Genomic DNA, 22,653 nt, shown 5'->3' with positions numbered 1-22,653 from the left:
TGTGTTTGGAATGGGGACAGGATACATTTGTGCAGGATATGAGGGAGATATAAGAGATGGTTAGCTTTATCTCTGGACTTCAGTTATCATAGAATCATAGAGTGCTTTGGATTGCAAAGTACTTTAAAGATTATCAAATTCCAACCCCACTGCTTGGACAGGGACACCTTCCACTAGACCAGGTTGTTCCTAGCCCCATCCACCTGTCTTTGAACAGTTCCAGGGCTGGCACAGCTTCTCTGATCAACTTGTTCCAGTGCCTCACCACCCTTTGCTTATACTGTTTTGTTTAGGGTACTTGCCAGTCCTCAACAAGTCAGGCAGGGATCATAGTGTCTTGGAGAACACAAGATTTTTATTCTCTTTGTGTGTCTCTTGCAGCGTCCTGTGTCTGCACAGTCACAAAGAGCAAACAGCAGATCAGTAAGTACCCTTCAGCTCCATCACCCATGTAAGGGCTACACTTTCAAATGTTATTGTGTGCAATGCTTTTGGCATTGTTAATCCCCAAATATATTTTACAGTTTGAGTAGCCTGGGGCAGGGGGATGGGGGTGAGAGGGAAGTCAACATGAGAAGAGGACATGGCACCAGCATGTTTCCATGCAGCAAAAACAAATGTTGAAAAAAAAAATATTTACATCGCTTCTAGTAGCTTAAAAAAAAAAAGTAGGGGAAGCTTGCTGAGAGTCAAGATCAGCTGGATCAAATCCCTCAAAGTTTTTAAGATGATAAGTCTGAATGATAAGGTAAGCACAGGAGAATCTGTGCTGACAAAATTCAGGTGGCCCTACAGGAGAAGTAATCATTTTCTTTGAGACAGTCCTCTGAAGGACACTGCAAAAGTTTGAGAGTGAACTGGGTCAAAATAGATGCAGAGAAAAGAAGGATTTCTTAAAGTTAATGGAAAAATATGGGACTATTTTTAGCCTAAGTGAGACTGATCTACCTTTCTAAGTATTATGTTTCTAACCCTTCTTGCAAGCCATATAGACAAATCAAAATTAGTTTACAATTCTAAGCTATTGGCCACGTGGAGACATGTTAGGCATTATTTTGCTGCTGGGCTTCCTGCACAAATGTAGTAGGAGTTGTTATTATTTTTTTAATGGGGTTTCCCCATCAGGAAGAAAAAGTAGATGGAATCATCTTGAGAACCTAATTCAGTCTATTCCCTGCTGTTTGTCATTCTGAGTAAGTTTAGCTGAGGCTCAGAGGAAAGAGTATTACTGAATTACAAGGTATTGTAGAGAACAGGAATGATCTTTGTGCCAACTGCTGTCAGTGCTTATTAAATTAGAATCATGATTTGGGAACCAAGGATACTTGCAGAATTGGAGATATACCAGAGTGGTTGGATTTATCTATACTTGTATAGATAAGCTGGGTCAAAGAGGAAACAAGATCTCTGAAGCTGGAGACATTTCTGTGCTACAGCCAGAGGGTATTCTGTAGTGAAACATGGAAAAAACTGTGCAGGAAGCCCAGCAAAGAGAGTTTTCTCTAGAATTTTGACAGCCATGTAGTTTTGCTCTCAGGGAGGAGTCAGAGCTTCCCAATACGTAGACAAACATTTACTTTTGTATTTAATGTAATCATCTCTGTTGTGTTGAGACAATGGAAATGATTTCATTGAAGTGTTTCCTTTAGTAAAGCAGGTAATTTAATAGATTGAAGAATTTCCTGTAATATTCTCTTGGAACAGCAGTTCTCACATGATGATGGATTGTTATGGTAGTGCCAGGAAATGAGAAATGGTTTTTAAGAGAAGGTTACCTCTCAGGTTTTAGAGAAAGTTGTTAAGCAACATTTTTGAGCTGTGGATTAGAAATGGAAGGAAGCTTAGAAAGAAAGACTAAAAGTCTTTCTTTCTAAAACTTAGTGCCATCCAAAGCATCAAGCAAACCTGTTTGATTTCTGGCATTTTTATTTCTTCTACAGATGTTTGTGTCTCCTGCCTTCTCATCCAGATTGTCTTGTTTTATCTTTTTAATCAGTTAGACTTAACAAAATGTTACAGCTGGTACCTGCTATGTCTGTTTTTTCTTTGTATTTTTCTGTGCCAATCACTGCAGTATTACCTATTCTAGTGCAATGCCTGTTGCTTTTGCTGTTGCTTCATCTACAGATTCTGAGTAGCCGCTTCTCATTTCTATTGAAACGGAGAGAATGGAATTAAATTCCCATAGTCTTTACAAATAAAGATGCTTCCTGATCTTGCCATGGAATTTTTTTGTGTGTCTGAGCAGTATGGGATATTCCCCTGGACTTACCCACCTTAAGGTTTCTGTCATGTTTTTCTCTTCTTTCTAGATTAAGGCTTTCTGTGCATTCTTTGCTCAGTATAGAGCTAAAATAAACTTTTGGATTTAGTAAAAATGCTTGAGACCTTCTCAGTAGACTCTTTTAGTGCTGTTTTTGCAGAGGTAGTTTATCTAAACTGAGCCTAAGACCATCTTAAATGTACTTGAGAGCAAGTTCAAAGATTTTTCTTGCTTGGATTTTAAAATTTTATAATCCTGATGATTTGAAGACATTTTGAATTCCTATTCTTTTGTTAGAATTGGCCAGGACTACCCATCAGGTTGAAAATAAGCTTAGTGACACTGTCTGCAAATTATTGCTTATTTTTAAAAATTTGCATATGTATGCAAATTTGCATGATGTATCTGTGTATATCTGCAGAATGTGTCTGTTAAGTGTGAGAAGTAGCAAGTTGAAATTCAGCAGTATAGCAACAAAAGAATAACAGGCAGTGAACTTTTCCCTGCAGCTTTTATCTCACCGGGGAATCACAGTTCTGCTGTTCTAGTATAGCAACACAGCTAGAACAGAGAATCATGGTTCTGTTACCATTGATGTGTGAATCCATTTGGTTCTTGTGAATGCTGACTCCAGTGCTCCTTGGGTGAGGATTTTCCTGTATGACATTCTGACTTTGCTGTTTTTTGGTATGCCTCCTGTTTTTCCGGAAGGGGCCAGAGGTGTAAATACTGGCAGTGATGCCTGAATTGTGCCTGCTGTGCTAAAATCTAAGAATCTGAATACTTGCATGTAGTGACATTTAGGCTGTGGACTCTTCAACAGCTGGGGTATGGAATTGTGAATTCTGGCTGTAGTGCTCTGAAGTGTAGATCCTGCTAGGAATGGGGTCCTGGAAGTTGAATGTAATTTTTTTTAATATGAAAATTGAGAGAGGAAAAAAAAATCTGGATTCACACTGTCTCTACAGCATACCCGTCCTCTGTCTGCCGGCGATGCTGAAGTGAAAAGCTCGATGCCCTTAGGCAGGGAAAAGGCAGCAGGAAGGCACAGCAGCTCTATGCTAGGCCTCTCCATGGAGGAGGTAAGGAGGCTATTAAATAGCTTTTATTTACCTGGGCTTTCATGCAGTATGTGGGGCTATTTGCTCAACAAATGGCAAGTGCATGTAAATGAAAAATGTGACAGAAGAAGAGTAATTTTTGAAGCAGCATTTGAGTTTTACTGCTCGTATTGCCCTTGCCCTCAATCATGCCAAGCAGAGATGTGCTTGAAGCAGTGATAGATTCCTTCCAAATTTAAATGCAAGACAAAATTCCTTAAGGATATCATTATCTACTCAGTCCATTTGCAGGACTGAATAGTCTTGTTTTCTGAAATTCAGAGATTTTTGGAAGGTTTATTTTTCATTGTTATCTATTTTGCTGACTGTTCTCTATTTTTCTTTTTAATCAGATCAAAGTTCTTCGACGAGTGAGGGAGGAAAATGAACGGAGAGGAGGCTTCATCCGGATATTCCCTACCCCATTAACATGGGACCTTTATGGGTAAGAATAAAAATCTGATAGGATGGCACTGATGCTCCATGTTGAGGAATATTCTGTGTTAGAAATGTGTAGATCAGCTATCTTGGCATTTAAAAAGAGGTATTAAAAGTTTTGGCAAAGTTTATTTTAGCCTTGAATATTGTTTTTTCTGATCCCTTGTCCAGAAAAAGGGATCAGCTGCTGCTTTGCATAACTGCACCCCATGAAAAGCTGTTGGACATTATTTCTGGTACTGCTTTTCTGTTATAATAAAAATGTCTTCCTTTCAGATTTTTGCCATCTACTTTTACATCCTCAAGCTGTGCACCGTGTACTCTTGTCATTAGGCCATAAATGCCATATAGGACTCACTCCTTCTGAAAGTTATACTATATTAGAGTTTTCTAAGTTTATTTTTCTAGTCTGTAATGTTTTCTCTCTCTCTTGCATCACCAGGAACTTCTGAAGAAATGATAGCTCTCCTCCTTTTGTCTTTTCTGTTGTGGTGCAGCATGTTGTCTGAATCCCCTTCTGGGATATGTTTTAGAGGCCATTTATTTCTGCACTGTACTGCCTTTCATTGAGTGGAGCTCTGTCTTGATAATCCTCTTTTTTTTTTTTTTCCTTTTCCTAGATCTTTTCTAGAGCATAAGACATCAATGAACTACATGCTGGCTACACGTCTGTTTAAGGACAGGTAGAAAGCTTCTCTGTTTGGGAGAGAGGTAAAGGGCACAAACAGTACAAAAAGGATTGCTTCCTCACTTATCCAATGTTATAAACACAAGTCTGGGATTTATAGGAGTGCTGATAATTGTGCATCTCTTCTCTAGTGTGCAAATGATTGTTGGTCATATGTGTTGGTCATATATTTATGTGTTGGTTTATGTGTTTTCTGAAACCAAGGGCAAAAAGGACAATACTCAAAAGGCATGGGAATCATTGGAGTACTAATATTACTATAGACATGAAAAAACTTCAAGCACATAGATGATTTTTTTCTCTATGAAAGGCTTATAGGTGTCCTTTTTTGTTTCAAATTTCAAATCACATTAAAGTTTGTCTTCATGTACAGTAAGCCCTGAAATTGACTTCTCCAGTGGTTTAGTATCCCTGTGTCTTGATCTGTGCAGTCATGATTTGATGATTCTTTTTCTGGGTGGTGGTTGGAACAGTTCATGCCACTAGCTGAGCTTCCACTGAGAGTTGTATGCAGTGTCTTTCACTGTGTCTTTAATGCCCTTCCTTATCAACATTTCTTCTTGTGCAAATTTGAAATCCACTATGAAGTAACTACCAAGTAAAGACAAGGTGACTGAGAAGGGAGACAGTATTTACAGAAGTTCTTCCAGCATCAGTGCTGTACAATTTTTTTCTCTGTGTATGTTCAGGGACGTGTATTAAGAGTTCTTCTAAATTATGCCTTCTCCAGCTTAAGCCAGACAAATGCAAGCATCAATTGTTGTACAGCTGCTCAGGGCTCCTCTTTTGGAGCACTTTTTTTTTTTTCTTCTTCTTTGAGATAGAACTCACAAGTAATTCTGTAAATATGGTCTTGACATTGTATATGTGAAAGACTAGGAAGGCTTTTTAATCAAGGCTGATCTGGTATGGAGAGTAATTTTTTACCTTTCTCTCTATGTAGGAGCAAGACAAAAAGAGAGTTCATCACTGGAAGATCCCGGTAAATAGCTTCTTAATTCAATAATTTGTGCTCTGTGGGATTTATTATAAATTTAGATTTCCTTAGCTTCGTCTTCCAAGTTGTGAGTCAACACCTTTCCTACCTGAAATCCATGAAAATAACTTCAGAAACATAAATACAGTGCAAAAAGAATATACCCAGATGTGACAGCTCATGTTTTCATTGGATCTTAAAATTTCTCCTCATACACTTCTCACTTTGGTATTTCTACCATATAGATAAGGCTCATCATTGAGCTCTCTTGAAAGATCTTGTAATGCACAAGGATTTGGACTTCATATACTCATATATTCACTTTGTTAGAACTGAAAAGATAAATGAAACAATAAGCATTTTTTATGCTTGTTTACACTTATATCATGGGGAGCACTTTCCTGGATTTTTGTGCCCTGGCAGAAAATTGTTACTTTTGATGTTTCCCTTCTGGAATCTGGCAGGGCTCCTTATCCCTTGTCTTAGGTCGAACTTGTAGAAAGTTCGGCATTTTCCACTTTTATTATGTTAAAATGCTTATATCTGATCAGTGAAGAAAAAGCTGTCTACATAAATGGTTCAGACAACCAGATTGATGTCAATATGCTCTCTTGCCATTCCCCTTCTCTATTTTGTACTCTTTCAATGTCCTCTGTTAATTGTGCCCTGAGATGTTGCATGGTGAGCAGAGGCTGCTCAGTCATGAAAGTGTTGACACTAGGTGAGTGTGTCTTGGAGCTTTGAGAGGTGATGTTCTGTGGGGTACATACAAGACTCTCTTCAAACATTTACAGGCTTAAGTAGAGTAGAGTTAGACTGATGGTAAATATTTTTTCTGTGTATCAGCAAGAATGTTTCTTCAAGTTTGGTCTCTTGTGTTATCAGGGAGAGAAAGATAAAGGGAGACTGAGGGATATCTGTGTACTGTGCTTCCCAGAGCAGGTCTCCATGGAAGGCTGGATAGGAGGATGGAAGTTGTGGGCTCTCATGCTCTCTTTTATGAGAGGAAGCTCGTTTCACTGGAGTTACGGAAGCGGCGGCGGTACCATGGCAAGGTTGGAGCAGCACAGGCAAGAGCATTAGGTATGCATGGCTAGAGTTTTAAATGAGCAGCTGGTAAAAAAAAAAAAGGCAAGCAAAGGACTTTTTCATTTGAAATGTGCGTGAATGGGGTTGTTCTGTTTCAAATGTTAATAGTTTTCACTTCATTCTAGTTCTGAGCTTCTTGTTTGTTTAGTGCCTTGAATTTCATTCCCACCTTCCCACACTCCCATGTGTATGATTAAAGGTAATCAGTGCTTATTTAGAGATGAGCTTGTTTGTTGCATTTTGGGTAAAGAATTCCACAGTATGTGTGCCTCTGTAATTCTTCAGCTTTTCAGAGAAAGATTGGATCTTTCAGACTGATTCTCCTAGACAGCTGTGACTCTTAAGCTGTTGGGAACAGGGGTACAGAGGTGACTGATCCCCACAAGTGACTCTTCCTGCCTTTATCTAAACTCTTTCTAATAGCTGTGTGATACTGACTGCAGTAGGAGAGATTGGATGTTATAAGATGGTTTTTGCTGCTGTGTTAAGCTCTATGATCTTTATTGGCTCATGTGGAAGTTTAGATTTTTGTAGCTTTGTTTTATTTGACACACAACATACAAAAATTTGTGTGTATATATATATATATATCAAGGATGGGTGTAGGTATGTCAGTATGTATGTAAGAATCAGGATAAAAATAGAGGAAAATGTCTTTACCTCTTTGATTTTGTGTGGGTATTCTTTTTTAATTTGTAAGGCTAAAACAAGAATCTTGGTGTTCTTCTATATTCTGTATTACTGGGAAAATGGGCTTCTCAACTGATGTACAAGATGAAAGACAGAATAATATAGAACAATCATACTTAAGATGGTGTTCTGAGATGGCAGTGTTCTGTCCTCCTAGCAGAAAAGAGTTTAGGGGTAAACCAAAGGGTATAAGCAGTAGACAGTCCTCTCCACTTCCTTTTTTTCTTAATCAGCATAAGTGATTTCTCCTCTACTACAGGCACATCAGAACCAACAAAGCTGTCCCTCAAGTCAGACACGGAAGGTGAGGAGGAAGAGGAGATGGATGAGGATGAAGATGAAGACGTAGATAGAAGTGTTTGCTCTCTTTCGGATACCCAGGTGAAAAACAAGCCAAAGCTCTCTGACTCGGTGAAAACTGCTTGTAAGGAGAGGTTACCAAAAAAACATAACAAAAAAACTGGAAATGGAGAAAAGCTGTTTCTGCAAAAACCAGACTCAAAATCTCAGTTTAACTTGCTTCAGATTCTTCAAAATCAAGGAAATTTGAGGTGAGAGTTTTCTGCATATTGCCTCTAGTTTTGACTTGAAGCTAATATGAGTTAAAACATGGAGGATGCACATTATGAATGTGAAGGGATAAGAAGGCCCTAGAGAAGGGCCTAGATTTTTGTCTAACTGTGGGCTGCCTTAACATCTTGTTGGCAGAGAAGGGAGACCATTGCAAAGTCTGACAGTTTACCCGAGTGCCTGACCTGTTGGATCAGTGTAAAGCATGACCCTATAGTTTCCATTGCTGTTCTTTAATCTGATGATGTAAGCTGTTCTTTGTCAGCTCAGGCTTCTAAAATGCCTCTTTGCCTTAATGCAGGATGTCTGCTACTGAATTCTAATATTTTTCTTCTCATTCTTTGCATTTGCCAAGAAGTGGTTATAAACATATGTTAAATTCTCCAGGAAGGGTTGGATAGGAGTATCTCAGTGCTGTCTCTCTGTAAAATTAGTTTTCTCATTTTGTGCTTTTATTTTTGATGATAGAATTTTTGCCTCTGGTAGTAATCTTTGCTCAAGGTCATTGCCTTCTGAGAGCAAAATTAGGAAGTAATTTGAGAATGACAAATTACTGAAACATCTCATTGCATGTTGTTGAGTAGGACGGTGTGGAATAGAGTTATGTTCTGATGCATGACTCTTTCTTGGAAAAAGAGAGGTACTGGAGGAGATTCTATAGAAAAACACCAAGCAAGGTTTAACCAGATGTTCTGAAATATGATCCTCCCCTTGAATGTGGGTAGCAAAACTGTCTAATTGCAGATGGACAGAAAGTACAAAAAGAAAGGATGATCATATATACCTGAGTAGGAAGACTTTACATCTTCTAGACAAGAAGCAGCATTATGTTCTCTGTGAAAAATAGAGGTAGAGAAAATGTTTCTTGTTGTTGCTTTCTTAGTTTAGTTTCTGGGAGAAACTATGAATTTTTTAACAGCTTTGGGGATTGTTCTGATGTCTAATTGTGGCAAGGACATTTGCTGCTGTGACAGGGAAGATTCTGAAACCTCTTTTGAGGATAAACATAGCAATGCTGTGTCTATATCTATATATATATATAGAACTGGCTCCTGCCAAGAACATAATCTCTGTCTGATGTTCCTGGCAGAATCTTGCTCAGCACCCAGCACTGTTGGGATTCCCCACAGAAGGGTATAAGGCTTGTGGTGACCTCTTGTTCTGAGATTGTGTTGGGCTTGGCCCCATCTGGGGTGTCATTGATGTAAGCTTTGCTTATGGGCTCAACAGGCAGAGGAGCTGAATAAAATTTTCATCCAAGAGAAACCAGGCCCATTCTAGTCAGTTTTTGTAAGTGGTAGGACTTTTCTCTCCTTTAGTCAGCCTGATGAGGAAATATCTGCCTTCCACACTTTGGGTGTTACTGGTAAGGAAATGATAGTCAAAGAAAACATGTTCCCCCAACTCTGCCATTCCCAAGGAAGTAAAATGAAAAGGAAGTTACTTGTTTCTGAATTTAAGGCCTCAGGTTTCAATATCACCCCCACAAAAGGAGAGGCAGTGTTAAACAAAAGCCTTCTGTAGTTTTAGTCATAGATATTTCAGGTGCAGGCCAAGACCTGTATTATTGTGCTGATGTTGATAATGGGGGCTTCTTATCAAGCACAAATCTTTAACTGGTCATGAGATGTTTGAGTTGTACCTACACCAAAACTGGCAGCTCTAGAAAGCCAAGGTGAGAACTTTTTCTGATACATGGTGGCCTGATGTAGAGCATATCAGTTCTCAGCAGGGATTCAGAGAGTTCTCCCAATGTTCCACACATGTAGAAAGAAAAGGTAGATGTAGTGATTAGTAGCATGCAGAGCTCAGAGGTGTTACAAGGCCTGCTGTGCATTCTGGAGTTCACTGAAGTTCCTCCGAGACAGAAATTGTAACCATGTATACTTGCTGCAGTATAGCTATTAACAGGTTGTGCACTTGTCATTGGCTTAGCCCTTCTCTGGCCCTGTGTGACCTTCCAAAAGTATCAAAAGTTGATGATTAAGCTGATACATGGATACTTCCAATGTATTTTATTTTAGCTTCAATTCTTACCTAAATGGATGCATTGATCTCTCTAAGTGTTGCTATGGTATGATTTCTGTGTAACACTAACATAATGTTCCTGAAATTTTTAGACCTATAAACCAGAAAGACTTAATTGCTGCACAGAGTTTTTAATAGCATTTCAAGGACTTGTGTACCTGGAGTCATAAGGACTATATAAGTATGTGAGAATATTTGTAAGAAGCAGAATACAAGTAGAAAAAATATGGTGAGGTTCCTCAGGAATTGGTCTGAGGCTGATTATATAACCAATTCAATAATGACACAAAATGTACAAATGTGCTAATGAAATTTGCTGATAGAAAATATTTGGGAGTTATTACCATGAGAAAAAAGTAGTGGACTACATATGAGAAACTGGATGACCTTGAGGATATAAATAATATAACTAGGATGAAATTTGGTAGCACAAAGTACAACGGGATGCTTATAAGAACTAATAATTTACACCAGAAGTTCTGTCAGCTGGGTGTTCATCAACTAGAAATTAATTATAAGGAAAAATATCTTGCATGCTGGTTGATCAGAGGAAGTTTCTGAAGTCCTAGCTCATGCATGCATGAAAACACCAAATGTGTTCCAGGGCTTATCACTTGACATGCTTCTGAGACTTGATGTGGAGTATTGTATCACCCATATTCATGGAAGGCAAATTGTGAGTGGAGCACAGGTGGAGGTGAGCTGCTGGTCTCATCATGTCACCATTGTGGGTGCTTTGTTAGAGGACACTGGCAAATGTGGATAGTTCACATTAATAAAAGGAAAACTATGAAAGGATGTAACTCAGTTAACAAAAACATTCAAGGTGGGAGATCTGTCAGGGATTATATTTAAGGTACAGGACAATGTTGGAGAAAGAAAAAGCAATTATAATCTGCTCATAAGTGAAGCTGCGCTGGGCACTCAGAGGAGATTCCTATTTATTAGAACAGTAAGTTCTGGAATAATATTTCAGGAAAGTAATGGGTTCAAAACTCTAGTTTATTTAAGATGAAACTTAAAATTCTACAGAGCATATTAGGACACTTCCTGTGATAGAAAGGGAAATCTGTTGCTGACACTAAGGCCAATCTGCTGCTATATCCTTATGAAAAGCTTCTAGCAACTGTGGGGAAAACAATGAGGAAGAGCAGAGGCTAGGAGAGCAGAATGTTTGAGGATAAGGTTTGGACCAAGAGGACAATGAACAGAATTAGGCAGAGCTTTCAGCAGTTTCTCTCACAGCAGATGCATATACTAAAGTGCCTACTATTGTGAGGGAATGAGAAGCTGTGTCCCTCCCAGTCTTCTCCTCAGTTCATGCTTACAGCTTCCCAACATGTTCAGCCAGCTGCACAGCAGATTTTGCTGATGTTCCCTCATTCCTCAGTGGTGCCTTGCTCAATGAAATTTGGCTTGTATCCCTGAGCTAGCAGGGGAAGAGCTCACTTTCACAGATTTAATTCTTTCATTTCTAATGGGAATTGCAGGGCCTTTGTTATAGCTCTGGCACCAGTACCAAGCCTTTTGTTTATTTTGTGGTCTGTTGTTGTGGTGTTCAAAATGTTTGTGAAAACAGAGGCCCAGTAGAGCCTTGAATTTGTTTTAAAAATATGGTTTTGCTGATGTCCATGTTACTGGCTTTTAGAGGAGAGTAACCAAGGCTGTAAAAGGCAGGAAGAACATTCCATTTTTAGAATTTATCTGAGAGAGTGTGTATTATCTTTTGTACCTCCTGCAATACCTACCACCCCATCTTGGTGAACTGAAGGTCTGCTTGAAAATGCTGATGGGGTGAAGGGGTTCTCCTTTCTTTGAGCTTCAGCATTAGTGCACTTAGGAGGACCTTGCTGACTGTACTTTGGTTCCTAAGCTGTGCCTGACTGCTGTAACTCTTCCCATTCCTGTTCTGAAGACAACTGGTTGATTCTTTTTGTCCCCAGCAAAGTTCAAGCTCGTGCAGCTTTCTCTGCCTATCTACGGCACGTTCAGCTCCGACTGGTGAAGGAGGCTGGCGAACAGATCCAGAATCCTGCCTGGGCTGCCAAAGAGGATGAGCAAATGGTAAGAAGCTTTGTGTTGGCCAGACTGAGAAGCCAAGTTGGAATCTACCTTGAGAGTTTTGAAGTCAGTTCCTATCTTGCAAGTACAGAAGTCCAACTGAGATGATGGTTGTTCATCTTTGTCTAGCTGCCAGTGCTGTATTTTTAATATACCAATGTGGTAGGACTGCTAACAGACCTCAGAGCAATGATGGACAGCTCTTAATGACTAGACTCTGTTGACATTCAGGTTCCTCAGATCTCATGTTGAGATTTCTGAGCTTACCTGCTCTTGAATTCTTCTCTAGAAGATTCTTTGAGAGTACTTGTTAGGATCTGGTTTGTGCTGCATTAAGCAAAGCCTTTGTCTATTCAAATAGAGCAGGTACCCAGTTAAGCTTTTTCTCTTATGTACTGTTATAATATATCCAGACATCTGTGTTTTATGAATCTTACTTGCATTCTAGATAGAGGAAATTAAAGTAAAAGCCACTGAGAAGAGAAGGCAAAAGTGATAGACTTTTCAAGGCAGTATTTTGAAGTCCTGTGTTTGATATGTATGCATTTTAAAAAGCACAGCTATCCCGGATCCTTTCACAAACCTTCCTAAAAGAGCTTTGTACAGTAGGCTCTAGAGCTTTCTGCATATATTCTCACTGAGTGTGTGTTGCAGGGAAAATGTAGTTCAGAGATAAAATTGTGTGTCAAGAATAATCATTCAACTCAGTGGAAAATGTTACCTCTGCTCTTTCCAAGTGGAAATTAAAACGGGCTTTTTGAGAGTCACTTTGTCTGCTGTACTGTAAAGAATAATGTTTAAAATAACAGATCAAACCAGCCTGGAGTAATGGCAGTGAGAGGCGAGCTGTGAAATCCAATAGTTTGGCTGTGAGGCTGCTCATTTATGCATTAGCAGAGCTCCTAAGCAAAAGCAAATCCAGAGGCGAGACAGAAAGGGTTCAAAACACCCACAGGATGCATCTTGCCTTAGGATCTGCCTTGCCATATGTTTCCCCCACCAGAGGTCAAACAGACATGGTGAGGGACTGGAATTACATGGCTGTAGATGTAGACGTCTAGTGCTATGGTGAGGATGTGGCAATAGCATATAGTTGAAAAATGATGAAATGGGGCTACCCACTGTAGTGGAGGTATCTGACCAAGATCCCCTTTCCTGTGGTACTGCTGAGAGAGTTTTATGTCAGTGCATTTTCCACAGGCTGCCTTTAACATATTGCATGTGGGTTTTTGGAAACATTCTCCTAAGATACTGGACTTTACAGGTGTGTCACTGCATTTTGCTGATTGGTTATTTTTTCCTTTATCTGCTATGCTTTTGAGACAAACACTTCCTAAGTGTTCAAAATTCTGACCCACTTCAGGCAAGATACACCACTGTTTTTCTCCCCCACATTGGATTTATAGGGCTGTATTAAAAGTGCATATTGCAGAATGCCTTTGCCTGCCAGTTTCAGCTCATTTTCTCAGGACAATGTGCATAGTTCCTGCCAGTCCTTAGCTGCTGTAGTATTTCTATTCTCTTCTCCCCACACCTTGCAAGAAAGCACGTTGTTAGCTCCATCTCTTGCTTGCAGGACCTCATCATCCGCTTTCTGAAGCGAGCTGCCAGCAACCTGCGTCCGTCTCTGAGGCTGCTGCTCCCCAGCCGTCACGTCGGACTGACGGACAGGCGGCGCATCCTGGCTCGCCAGCTGGGCGAGTTCATCATCTGCTACAACAAGGTGACTTACACTTTTTGAAATGGGTTTTCTGGTCCCTTTTTTCTTCTTACAAAGTGTTTTGTGCAGGCTGTTTCAAAGGCACTCTTCTGTTATTTACATGATCTGCTTGCAGCTGTACATCCAACAATGGTACTTTGTTGAAATTGTCAGATAGACAACGATATTATTACATAATATATGCAGGCCAGTAATTATGTGCATAAAAAGAAGTGGTGAAATGAAGTGGAATTTAACTGGCAGTGTGCTTTTTCTTTGCCTTGTCTTTGATTCTAATGCTTTGTAATGCCTCTTCCCACTTCTTATTTTTATGGGGCTTCTTTAAATATATTTTGTTTTATACAGAACGGCATGAAATATGTATTTTACAATTTACTTGCTATACTGAGGGACTGCTACATATCTATAGTAATGTACTCTGTATGCTCAGTGTAAAGGACTTGTGGGTCCTACTTTAAATAATTTTCACATCTTTAGATGTAGGTGGTGTTGTTCTCAGCATAGTGGTTTCAACCTAATCTTCCTCCTGCAAGGACAGCTTCCCCTTTCCTTTGCCCCCTAGCATTTCTTCAGTGTTAGAACAAGGGTAATTGAAATTCAGCTTTCAGGGCCAGCTGTGCAGAGGCCTTCAAGCTTCTACTCGTTAGGAGAGGATGTTCACTTACATTGCCTTGTCAGAACTGACATCTGGTAACTTGATCTGTCTAATCAGGGTTGGTATTGAACCAGGTCTGTTCCAGGGAGTGCCTTGTATGCCTAATGCTCATTGAAGTACTTTGTTAGGAGGATCCACAAAGCACTTGGGTGGCTCAGTGGTGAGTGAAGAATGCAGCTGCTTTGGATATAATTTCCACTCAAATTGTATTCAAACATTAGGATTTTCTGCTAACTCTTGAGTAAATTCACAAAATAAAGCTGTGTAGCTGGTAATAAATCAGTCCATAAACATATTTTCTCAGTTATAAAAAGTGAGAACATATCACTTGAGGTTTCAGGGCATATGTGTTTAATCCCTTGAGAAACTGTTAGGCTGTTGTGAGGCTTTTTGATTTTGGATTCCAGCATATACAGACTTCTTTCATTGGCTTGTAACTTCAGATTTAATATGAGTAGATTTAATATATTAAGTGGCAAATTTAATACTTGCTGTTGTATATCCGCTATAATGACACAGAATAATACAGCTCCAGCAAATTAAGTCAAACCCATCACATATTATCCAGACATTTACTTAAGCAGTAAATAGTAGAGATGTCCCAAACTGGCTTTAACTTCCCTGTCTTGAATTATGTTTTAAAATATGTACCTGACCCTTTTTTCCTGGGAATGCTCAGGGTAACAGCAGGAAGAAATGAAGTGGAGGTCAAGTCTGGTCAGACAAAGTTTTTAAACTGGTACTGGTATTTCAAACATGTCTGAAGGTTTTTCTAATGAACAGATATGTTTGGATCAATCCAACCTCTAGTGCCAGCCTGTTCTACTGGTGTAAAATAGACCGTTTGTATATGAAAATTTGCTCCTGTTTTCACCCACAAAGGCTTATCATTTATTCCAGTAGATTTCAATGTATAAGCACATTTGCCATAGGCTGTACTGTTTTACTTTCTTAGTCTTTGCTAAAGCAGTGGGGTTTTGGTATGTGTATAAGCCCTCAATTTGCTGCTTGACAGAAGAAATTAACTCAAGAGAACTACTAGTTTATAGTAGAAAATCTGTTGATTTTTCTACAGACATCCTTCAGTTTCTCTAAGATTAATTTTATACTTTCTTCCTTCTATCTGTCTACTTCTGGGACAAATGCATTGATAAAAGCTGTTTGGAGGAGCTCTGTGGCAGGAACAACAAAATGGAGAGGGGACCCAATATCTGTAATGAATGATTTAAATTTTTTTTTCCCTTCCATACTTCCTTATGTTCTAGCAAAGAGCATAGTTGAAGGAACAGCACGCATTTTTGAAGACTTGATCTTTTCTCAGCAAATCATTTGTGTCAGGTGGAGGAATGGACTTCAGTGTATGCTTAGGATGCTGTCTCTGGGGCTCTCTATATTTATTCATGTTGTTGCATGTAGCAATGTTCTTTTTTTCTTAGCTCCTATGGAATGGGGTTTTGTATTCCGGGAGCTGTAGCTATGCCATGGAACATAGAGACACTTACTGATACTGCTTCTTAACAGGAAACAGAGCTGATGGTTCAGAAACAATCAAAAAAGGAAGAGGAGGAGGGAGTGAATCCTCAAGATTTTCAGAACTTCATTGCCAGAGCAAGGTAGGAATAGATTTTATTCCCCTTAATAAATGATCTTTTAGCCTTGAAGCATTGTTCTAAAGATGATTTGATTGATCTAAACCTCTACATACCTTTATTAACTGTAAGACCTATTCCTGCTGAGGGACAGAGAGCTTGTCTTCTCTTGTCTCTTCCAGCAACCAAACACTTGTAACATCAGCATGTGGTGCATAGGGAAGAACATACAATAGATGTTTTGACCATTAAGTTAACTTCCCAAAGGACAACAGTGGTTGCCCTGGCCTGTGTAAATTTCCAACTGCTGCTGCTTAATGGTTTCCTCTCCTGTGATGCTGGACCAAATAAGGCAGTACTTCAGAAGGAGAGTGAAACTAGAACTGCTGCTCAGATGATCTGGAGCTGCTGTGGTTGAACAGTTGTTACAGCTCTGACTCAAGTTTCTGCCCTCAGAAGCAAATCTCATGCTTGCTGCCTCTCTTCAGGAATTTTCCAGGTCTGGATTTTCTGAGATGAGCAAGGAAGGGAGTTAGGCCTCTTATTTGGCCTGCTAAGGCAGTTCAGTTCAAGCAGTTGCTTTCACAATGGAAATGCAGCATTTTCTATCAGTGCACTCTATCTGCTTTAAACTTTAAAAAGTCTGCTAAGAAGCATATTTTGAAAATAGTTGAGTATTCCTTAGGGCCTGTAGCATTGTATGAAGAACAATGGTATTATAACTATCTAACTGTGGAGAGGTCTGAAATTATTCAGTGAACCACAATTATGTTCTCAAACTCTCCAATTCTTGAGGACAAAAAGCAATTCCTCTTGACTCCATTATTTGGTCAATATATGACATGCCTATATAGGCAAGAACCCCTGTCAATATCTGGACAGAGTTTACCTGCCTTTTCAATGTCTGTCTTCTTTTTTTCTGTGAAGATTATGGTCACTTCTTTTGTGTGACTGCTTATTAAAGTGTTCTTTCTTTTTCTCTATGGATAGCAGTAATAGTGAATGATTAGAAGTGGGTGGTAGCCGAGGCATCCTAAGTTCAGGTGGTTTCACAGTCTGTCTTGATACGTTCTTATGAAAACAAGTATTCTACCTTTTGCTAATATAATTGATTGAGTCATTAGTGCAACAGATTTACAGGATTGCAGAAAAATCTTCAGATAAAGATGCCTGACTGCCATACACCATAGGATCTACTGCTCTTGCTAGAAATGCATATTATGTGGGCCCAAGCTTTTGGGTCTCTGAACATTCTGGCCATGAAATATGTTTTGTGTCCCAGGCAGGTAATTTTCCTTTTTGCAACAGAAATGAGAAGAGATAGCTGCATGGAACAGATCTGCAAATTCTTCTGTTTTGATATTATTGGCTACCATGCCATCATGGCCTGATGCACAGTCTAGGCTGGGGCTGGAGATTTTTGCTGGGTTGTGTGAGTGAGTGATATAGAATAGTTTGCCAATGATCAGACAATTTCTGGGGATGATCTTTCTGCTTCTTATGAAGTATGAGGTGTCTTTGAAAACTCTGATATCTGACACTACTTGGCATGGTGCTTCAGACTTAAATCAGTGAGCAAGTCATTTGGACCCAAGCAAAGGGGATGGATTTCCACTTCAAGTGTTCATTCTGCAGTACAGTGAATGCAACAGTGGAGAAAATGGGTGATAAAGGTTGCTTCTTAATTGAGATGGTCTTATTGACTCTCTAACTTTGATATCACATGGATGTCATTGTGTTTAGTTGTATGTAGGCTATGGCCAGTGATTCTAAACGTCCTCAATGCATTGTAAAAACACATACATACTGGTAAATTCATTTAAAAGCTTAAAGCACCTTTCCACATACAACTTCTCATTTTTGTATTTCCTTTTCACTTTTCCTCCCAGAATAGAAGTGAAGTTTGGCTCTTCAGGGCATGCTGCAAACTTCAGTGTATCAGCTTTAGACGTGGTTTTTACCAAAGCTTAAGCTAGCTAACGCTAGTTACAATTGTGATATTCAGAGGATATTTTGAAAGATTCTAACTGCTGCTCTGCTACTTTATACTCCTGTGTTACATTTTCTTGTAGTGTTGATGGCACTACACTACTTGCTTTGGTGTTTGCCATGCCACACAGCTACTTGCTGATGCTGAGGCAACACTCTAAAGCAAAAGGAAAGCATTTTAGATACCAAACAACCAGAATTACAGCTTGCACAAGCTCTAATAAGAATGGCCAAATAACTGATACTGGTTTGGGACCAATAGATGTTTAGGATATTGGGGCTGTCCCACTTTGTTCTTGTAAGGAAAATAAGAAACATAGGCAAGTTTTGTGAGTTTCCCAAAAATATTGACTGTTCTGGTTGTCCTGCAGTTTTAGCGAATTAACAAGCTTTTGCCTTCTTTCCCCTTCTCCCCCTACTGCTGAACAGAAACTACTAATGGTGACTATAAAACAGAGACTGAGCTGAATTCTCTCATGAGAAAATAGCTGCTCATTCTAAAGAGCACCTGCAGAAGATTGACAAATTTAGCTGTGAATGGAATCTCTCATGTTGAGCTAATCTCCCCAGATGTGTTCGAAGTATTCACTTGCTCTTTATCCTGGGAAGGCTCGTGAATTTCCTACTGCATAAGAAAACAATATTTTAGTGGGAATCTCAGGTTTAACCAGGGCATGTTGCCTTCCTTTTGCTCTTACCCTGTAGAATTGAGCAAATCATTAGCTTGTCTAGTGTCACCTTTTTTTTCCCCACTCCACTCTTCAGTTTCCTTATCGTTTATTGCCTTTGATTGTTACATGAATGCAGAAAAGCTGTGTCCTCACTCTACATCCATTCTTCTCTCCTTATTGCAGTGAAAGTGACTTGGAGGAAGTACTGACTTTTTACACACAGAAAAACAAATCAGCAAGTGTCTTCCTAGGAACAAAATCCACAACCACAAAACACAACAACAGCAGTCACCAGTTAGAGAAGCAGCCCCAAGGTGGTAAGTTTTGGAGGCAGTTCTGAGATGATGTTGTCCAGACAAATCTAGTTTAAATTATGTTTATGAAAAGAGAACAACCTCTCCACAGTATTACTCAAGTTTTCTGAGGTTATGTATATTTTTGGTTTTTTTCTTCTTTTTAGCTCAGTCTTATGTGAAGACTAGAGTAGCTTCACTCCTGCCTTCTTTTCCTGAAGTGAAATAGGTTGAACTTAGACTGGTATTTATAAGGAGCTAGATATGGTAGTTCATGACTGAAATGAGAATGTGCAAATGAAGGCAATAAGAATTGAAATGAACAGAGAATCCTGAAATCAAAGTAAGGGATTAATGAAATCAAGATCTTAAATTTTGCTGCCTGCAGTGAGTGTATCCATTGGAGTGCAGAGAGTGTATATTTGAGCCTAATTAGGCATTCTGTGGTAGGAAGAGTGTGCTAGCCATATGTATCTAGTAGTCCATACTACTATACATGACAGCGTAATTGTCATCAATGAAGTTCTGTGGTCTACAGGAAGTATTAGCAATAAAGTCAATCACAACAAGGGTAAATTCTGCAGCATTGTTCAAGTGATTTGCAATGTTCTACTTCCTAACTCCTTGATTTTGTTATAGAGCATCCTGAGATGGTGAAAAACATAAAAGGCGATCACTCCAAAAGTTCAGTTGCAGATTTGTCTGCAGAAGGAGCACTAAAAGGCTGTAAACCCAAAGAAGCTAAATCAAGCTGTAAGTGAACTGACTTAAATAATCATCAAAAAAAAAAATTGACTGCATATACTCTTTTAAAGAAAGGTTGGAACCTTTGGGTTCAAACAGAGATACAAATGCCCAGTTTGTACTTTTAAACACAAGAGAAGATACTGTAGAGTGGGTAGTGGGAAAGAGTTAGCTGCCCCTCCCTGGGGGGGATGATCTAGATATGGCAGGCTTTGAAAGAAGGTATTTATCATGTAGAGCCTCTTCTTGTCTCTGCTGGTAGATGAGGTCATTTTGGCTTCAGTGGGTCTGAGTGCAGGCATTTGATGTGTTGTTATTATCAAAGGACCTAAAAAGCAGATTTTCCTCATATAGTATGTTTATTATCTTTGTATAGTTCCAGAAGGACTCACCTTCTCCTTAAATGCCGAAGTGAAATTACCTCAGTGCAGCCCTCCTGGTGCTTCTTCCTCTGTTCCTGGTGCCACATTGCAGAGAAGTACCAGTTCTTTGATGCCATCTCAGCCTGCAGCCTCTGAAAACCCAAAGGTGTCTGGTCAGCCTTCATTGCCGGCCCCTCCAGCTGGTCCCAGACTGATTCAGTCCCCACCCCCACTGCACTCCTTGCAGAGCACAGCTCCTGACAGCTCTTCTGTCCTCACAAACTCAGTATCCACTGAGACTTGTAGCCTTGCAGGGTTACATCGTCGTTCTGGTAACTACACCATTGGCCCATTCTCATCTTTTCAGAGAGCTGTTCAAATCTACAGCCAAAGATTGTCCCAAATACCCTCTGCAAAAATAGGTGAGTGCTCTGGGATTCATAATAACCTGCTAGTTCAGTACAGAGACTGTGTAATTTCTGTTGTGGAGTAGGTAGAAATTTTACATTTCCAGAATTGAGTCTTGTTGGATGGTGCTAAATTTCTTACAGAAAGCAGGAGTACAGGATGCAGCACTTGATAGGCAGATGCCCTTTTATTGACCAAATGAACAGGCAATCATATAATCATTTGGGTTCAAAAAGACCTTTCAGATCACCAGGTCAAACAATTGATGCTTCCAAGTCCAGCATTAACCAGATCCCTAAGAGCTCCATTTACTCCATGTCTTTTAAGTATCTTTGTGGTTTGTGACTCAGCCACTACCTAGCAGCCTGTTCCAGTGCTTGACAACCCTTTTTCCTAAAATTCAGTCTAAATCTTCCCTGGTACAACTTGAGGTCTTTTCCTCTTGTCCTGTTGTTTGTTATTTGGGAGAGGAGGCTGACCCCTACCTCATAAAAACCTCTTTTCTGGTAGTTGTAGTGATAAGGTCTCCCCTCAGCCTTGTGCTTTGAACTCAGCCTTTGAACTTGTTCAAAAAGAGCTGTGAAATTAAGTATTGTATATTTTCTTTATTATGTTACTGAGCTCATCTATCTTTAGTGGGTTTAATGTTGTTTTCATTAGCAGAAGTCCTGTCTCAGTCTATGTGCTGTTCTTAGTACTCTGGTTGTCTATCAAACAGAGAAATATTGTAATGAAACCGTATAAGTGTTGAATACTTAAAGGTGTGTCAAGACCTCCAGAAAAGAAGGATCTGAATGAATCATTACAATATCTCATTCTCTAGGGTGTTTTAGCACTGCCATATCCAAGGGTATCCCAAAACCAAAATTTAGAGATCTATCATGCTGTCATAGTACTCACTTAAGCAATGCAGCTTTAGAGTGTAAAGAACCTGAAGCATAGTAGAAACAGTAAGAATTTGCATGCAGACTGTAGTCTATTGGGAAACTATTGTTGGAAACCACATAGAAGCTAACAGCTGTGATTCCTGATAATACTAATTTTGTATTTTGATGGTATGTATTTGTTCTAGGTTGTGTGTCAGGGTCAGCACATGTTTGCTAGGGTTGCTGTATATATATTGCCAACCCCTCAAGCATTAAAATACATCTTACTTCCCAACTGAGTAGCTTACTTAAAGAGATCCATTTGTTTTTAAGGAAAAACTACAATTTTAACTTGGGTAACAGCTGCCAACACCTCTGGAATTGGGTGCTGTTAGATCCATTGTAATAAAGAGAATACGGGTTTGGAATTGCTAATTGTTCATTTGGGCAATACCCATGCAGAATATGTCTATTCTGTATTCTTCTTGGTGTCTTATCTGCTTTTGTGTGTCTGTGATCAGCAGGCTGAGGGTCTGACACCTTGCTCATGGAGCACATTGCAATGTTTGTTTGGTAGGTCTCCATCGCAGCTCCAGTGGGCCGTGCGTGGGCTCAGCCCGGATGCAGAAGGATGCAGAACACCCTGCCCAGGCCAAACGTCAGGGGCCCACTGTGGCAGCAGCAGAACTGCAGCAGCTGGCAGAAAAACAAGCAGCCTGCCAGCATTCCCCACCAAGCCACGTCAGTCTCGTTACACAGCAGGTATGTAAGCACTGAAGTAGAGTCCCTGTGCAAGGGAGAAGTTCTGTGTGAGCACTAGGCTGGCTGAGATAGGCTGCATGCAGTAAATCTCATGAAAATTCATCTCTGTCCTGTTGTTTCAACGTGTTTACAGCCACCAAAATTTTGATTTTTCTGTAAGTTGACAAGAATGTCTTAAAGTCATTTCATAGAAGAAAAGGCAGAGGATTACAAAATATGTTACAAAAAATGGAATCCATGCTTTCTTACTAGATAATAAACCAAAGTCTTCTCAGATTTGTGCTTCCATGCAGTTTGCTTCCTTGTTCCTCCAGTGTGTCATCACAGTGTTGGCAATGAAAGTCTGCAGAATGGGTTCTGATGTAAATTCTGTATTTCAATAACACTGTAAAGACAGAATGAAATACTTACTAGCATGATAATCCTTTTGTCAAACATGGTGATTACATGATTGAGTTCTGGTAGCATTCCACTTGGTTTCTTGTTTCATGTTGAATTATGTCCTAAATGGCTACACAGAAATATTTTTTTTGCTTTATAATATGCTATAGTTGAACTCATCAAAGGTGTTCAAGTTGAGCATTTCTCAGTTAATTAAGATGCCAACTGCAGATTTTCTAGCATAGGCACTTTGCCTTGGACAGTAATTTTTTTTCTGTAACTTGCTGGAGACAGAGGATTTGAATGTCTT

General features: G+C 39.5%; 1 protein-coding gene across 6 annotated transcripts in view; it reads left to right on the top strand.

Moving 5' to 3' along the window:
* The window catches only part of TTLL5 (tubulin tyrosine ligase like 5), a 123,906-nt gene that overhangs the window by 36,814 nt on the left and 64,439 nt on the right, over positions 1-22,653 (top strand). For 5 of the 6 annotated variants that reach the window (XR_011679164.1, XR_011679165.1, XM_071426773.1 and 2 more), the window contains 14 exons: positions 382-423; positions 3,232-3,345; positions 3,717-3,808; positions 4,422-4,484; positions 5,433-5,471; positions 6,403-6,548; positions 7,504-7,795; positions 11,786-11,906; positions 13,480-13,626; positions 15,800-15,891; positions 18,711-18,844; positions 19,460-19,573; positions 19,941-20,348; positions 21,778-21,962. Coding sequence is in view for 4 of the 6 variants with exons in the window: in XM_071426773.1 (XP_071282874.1) it covers positions 382-423; positions 3,232-3,345; positions 3,717-3,808; positions 4,422-4,484; positions 5,433-5,471; positions 6,403-6,548; positions 7,504-7,795; positions 11,786-11,906; positions 13,480-13,626; positions 15,800-15,891; positions 18,711-18,844; positions 19,460-19,573; positions 19,941-20,348; positions 21,778-21,962 (1,989 nt within the window). In the remaining 2 variants the exon portion in view is untranslated. The remainder of the gene's footprint in view (positions 1-381; positions 424-3,231; positions 3,346-3,716; positions 3,809-4,421; positions 4,485-5,432; positions 5,472-6,402; positions 6,549-7,503; positions 7,796-11,785; positions 11,907-13,479; positions 13,627-15,799; positions 15,892-18,710; positions 18,845-19,459; positions 19,574-19,940; positions 20,349-21,777; positions 21,963-22,653) is intronic. The other variant, XM_071426774.1, reaches the window with a different exon arrangement.

This window comes from Agelaius tricolor, unplaced genomic scaffold (genome assembly GCF_023055355.1).
Source record: "Agelaius tricolor isolate 1412-34295 unplaced genomic scaffold, bAgeTri1.0.p SCAF_5, whole genome shotgun sequence".
NCBI classification, from domain to species: Eukaryota; Metazoa; Chordata; class Aves; order Passeriformes; family Icteridae; genus Agelaius; species Agelaius tricolor.
Note: the sequence above shows the minus strand (reverse complement) of the source record. Positions and strands in the feature narration are given on the sequence as shown.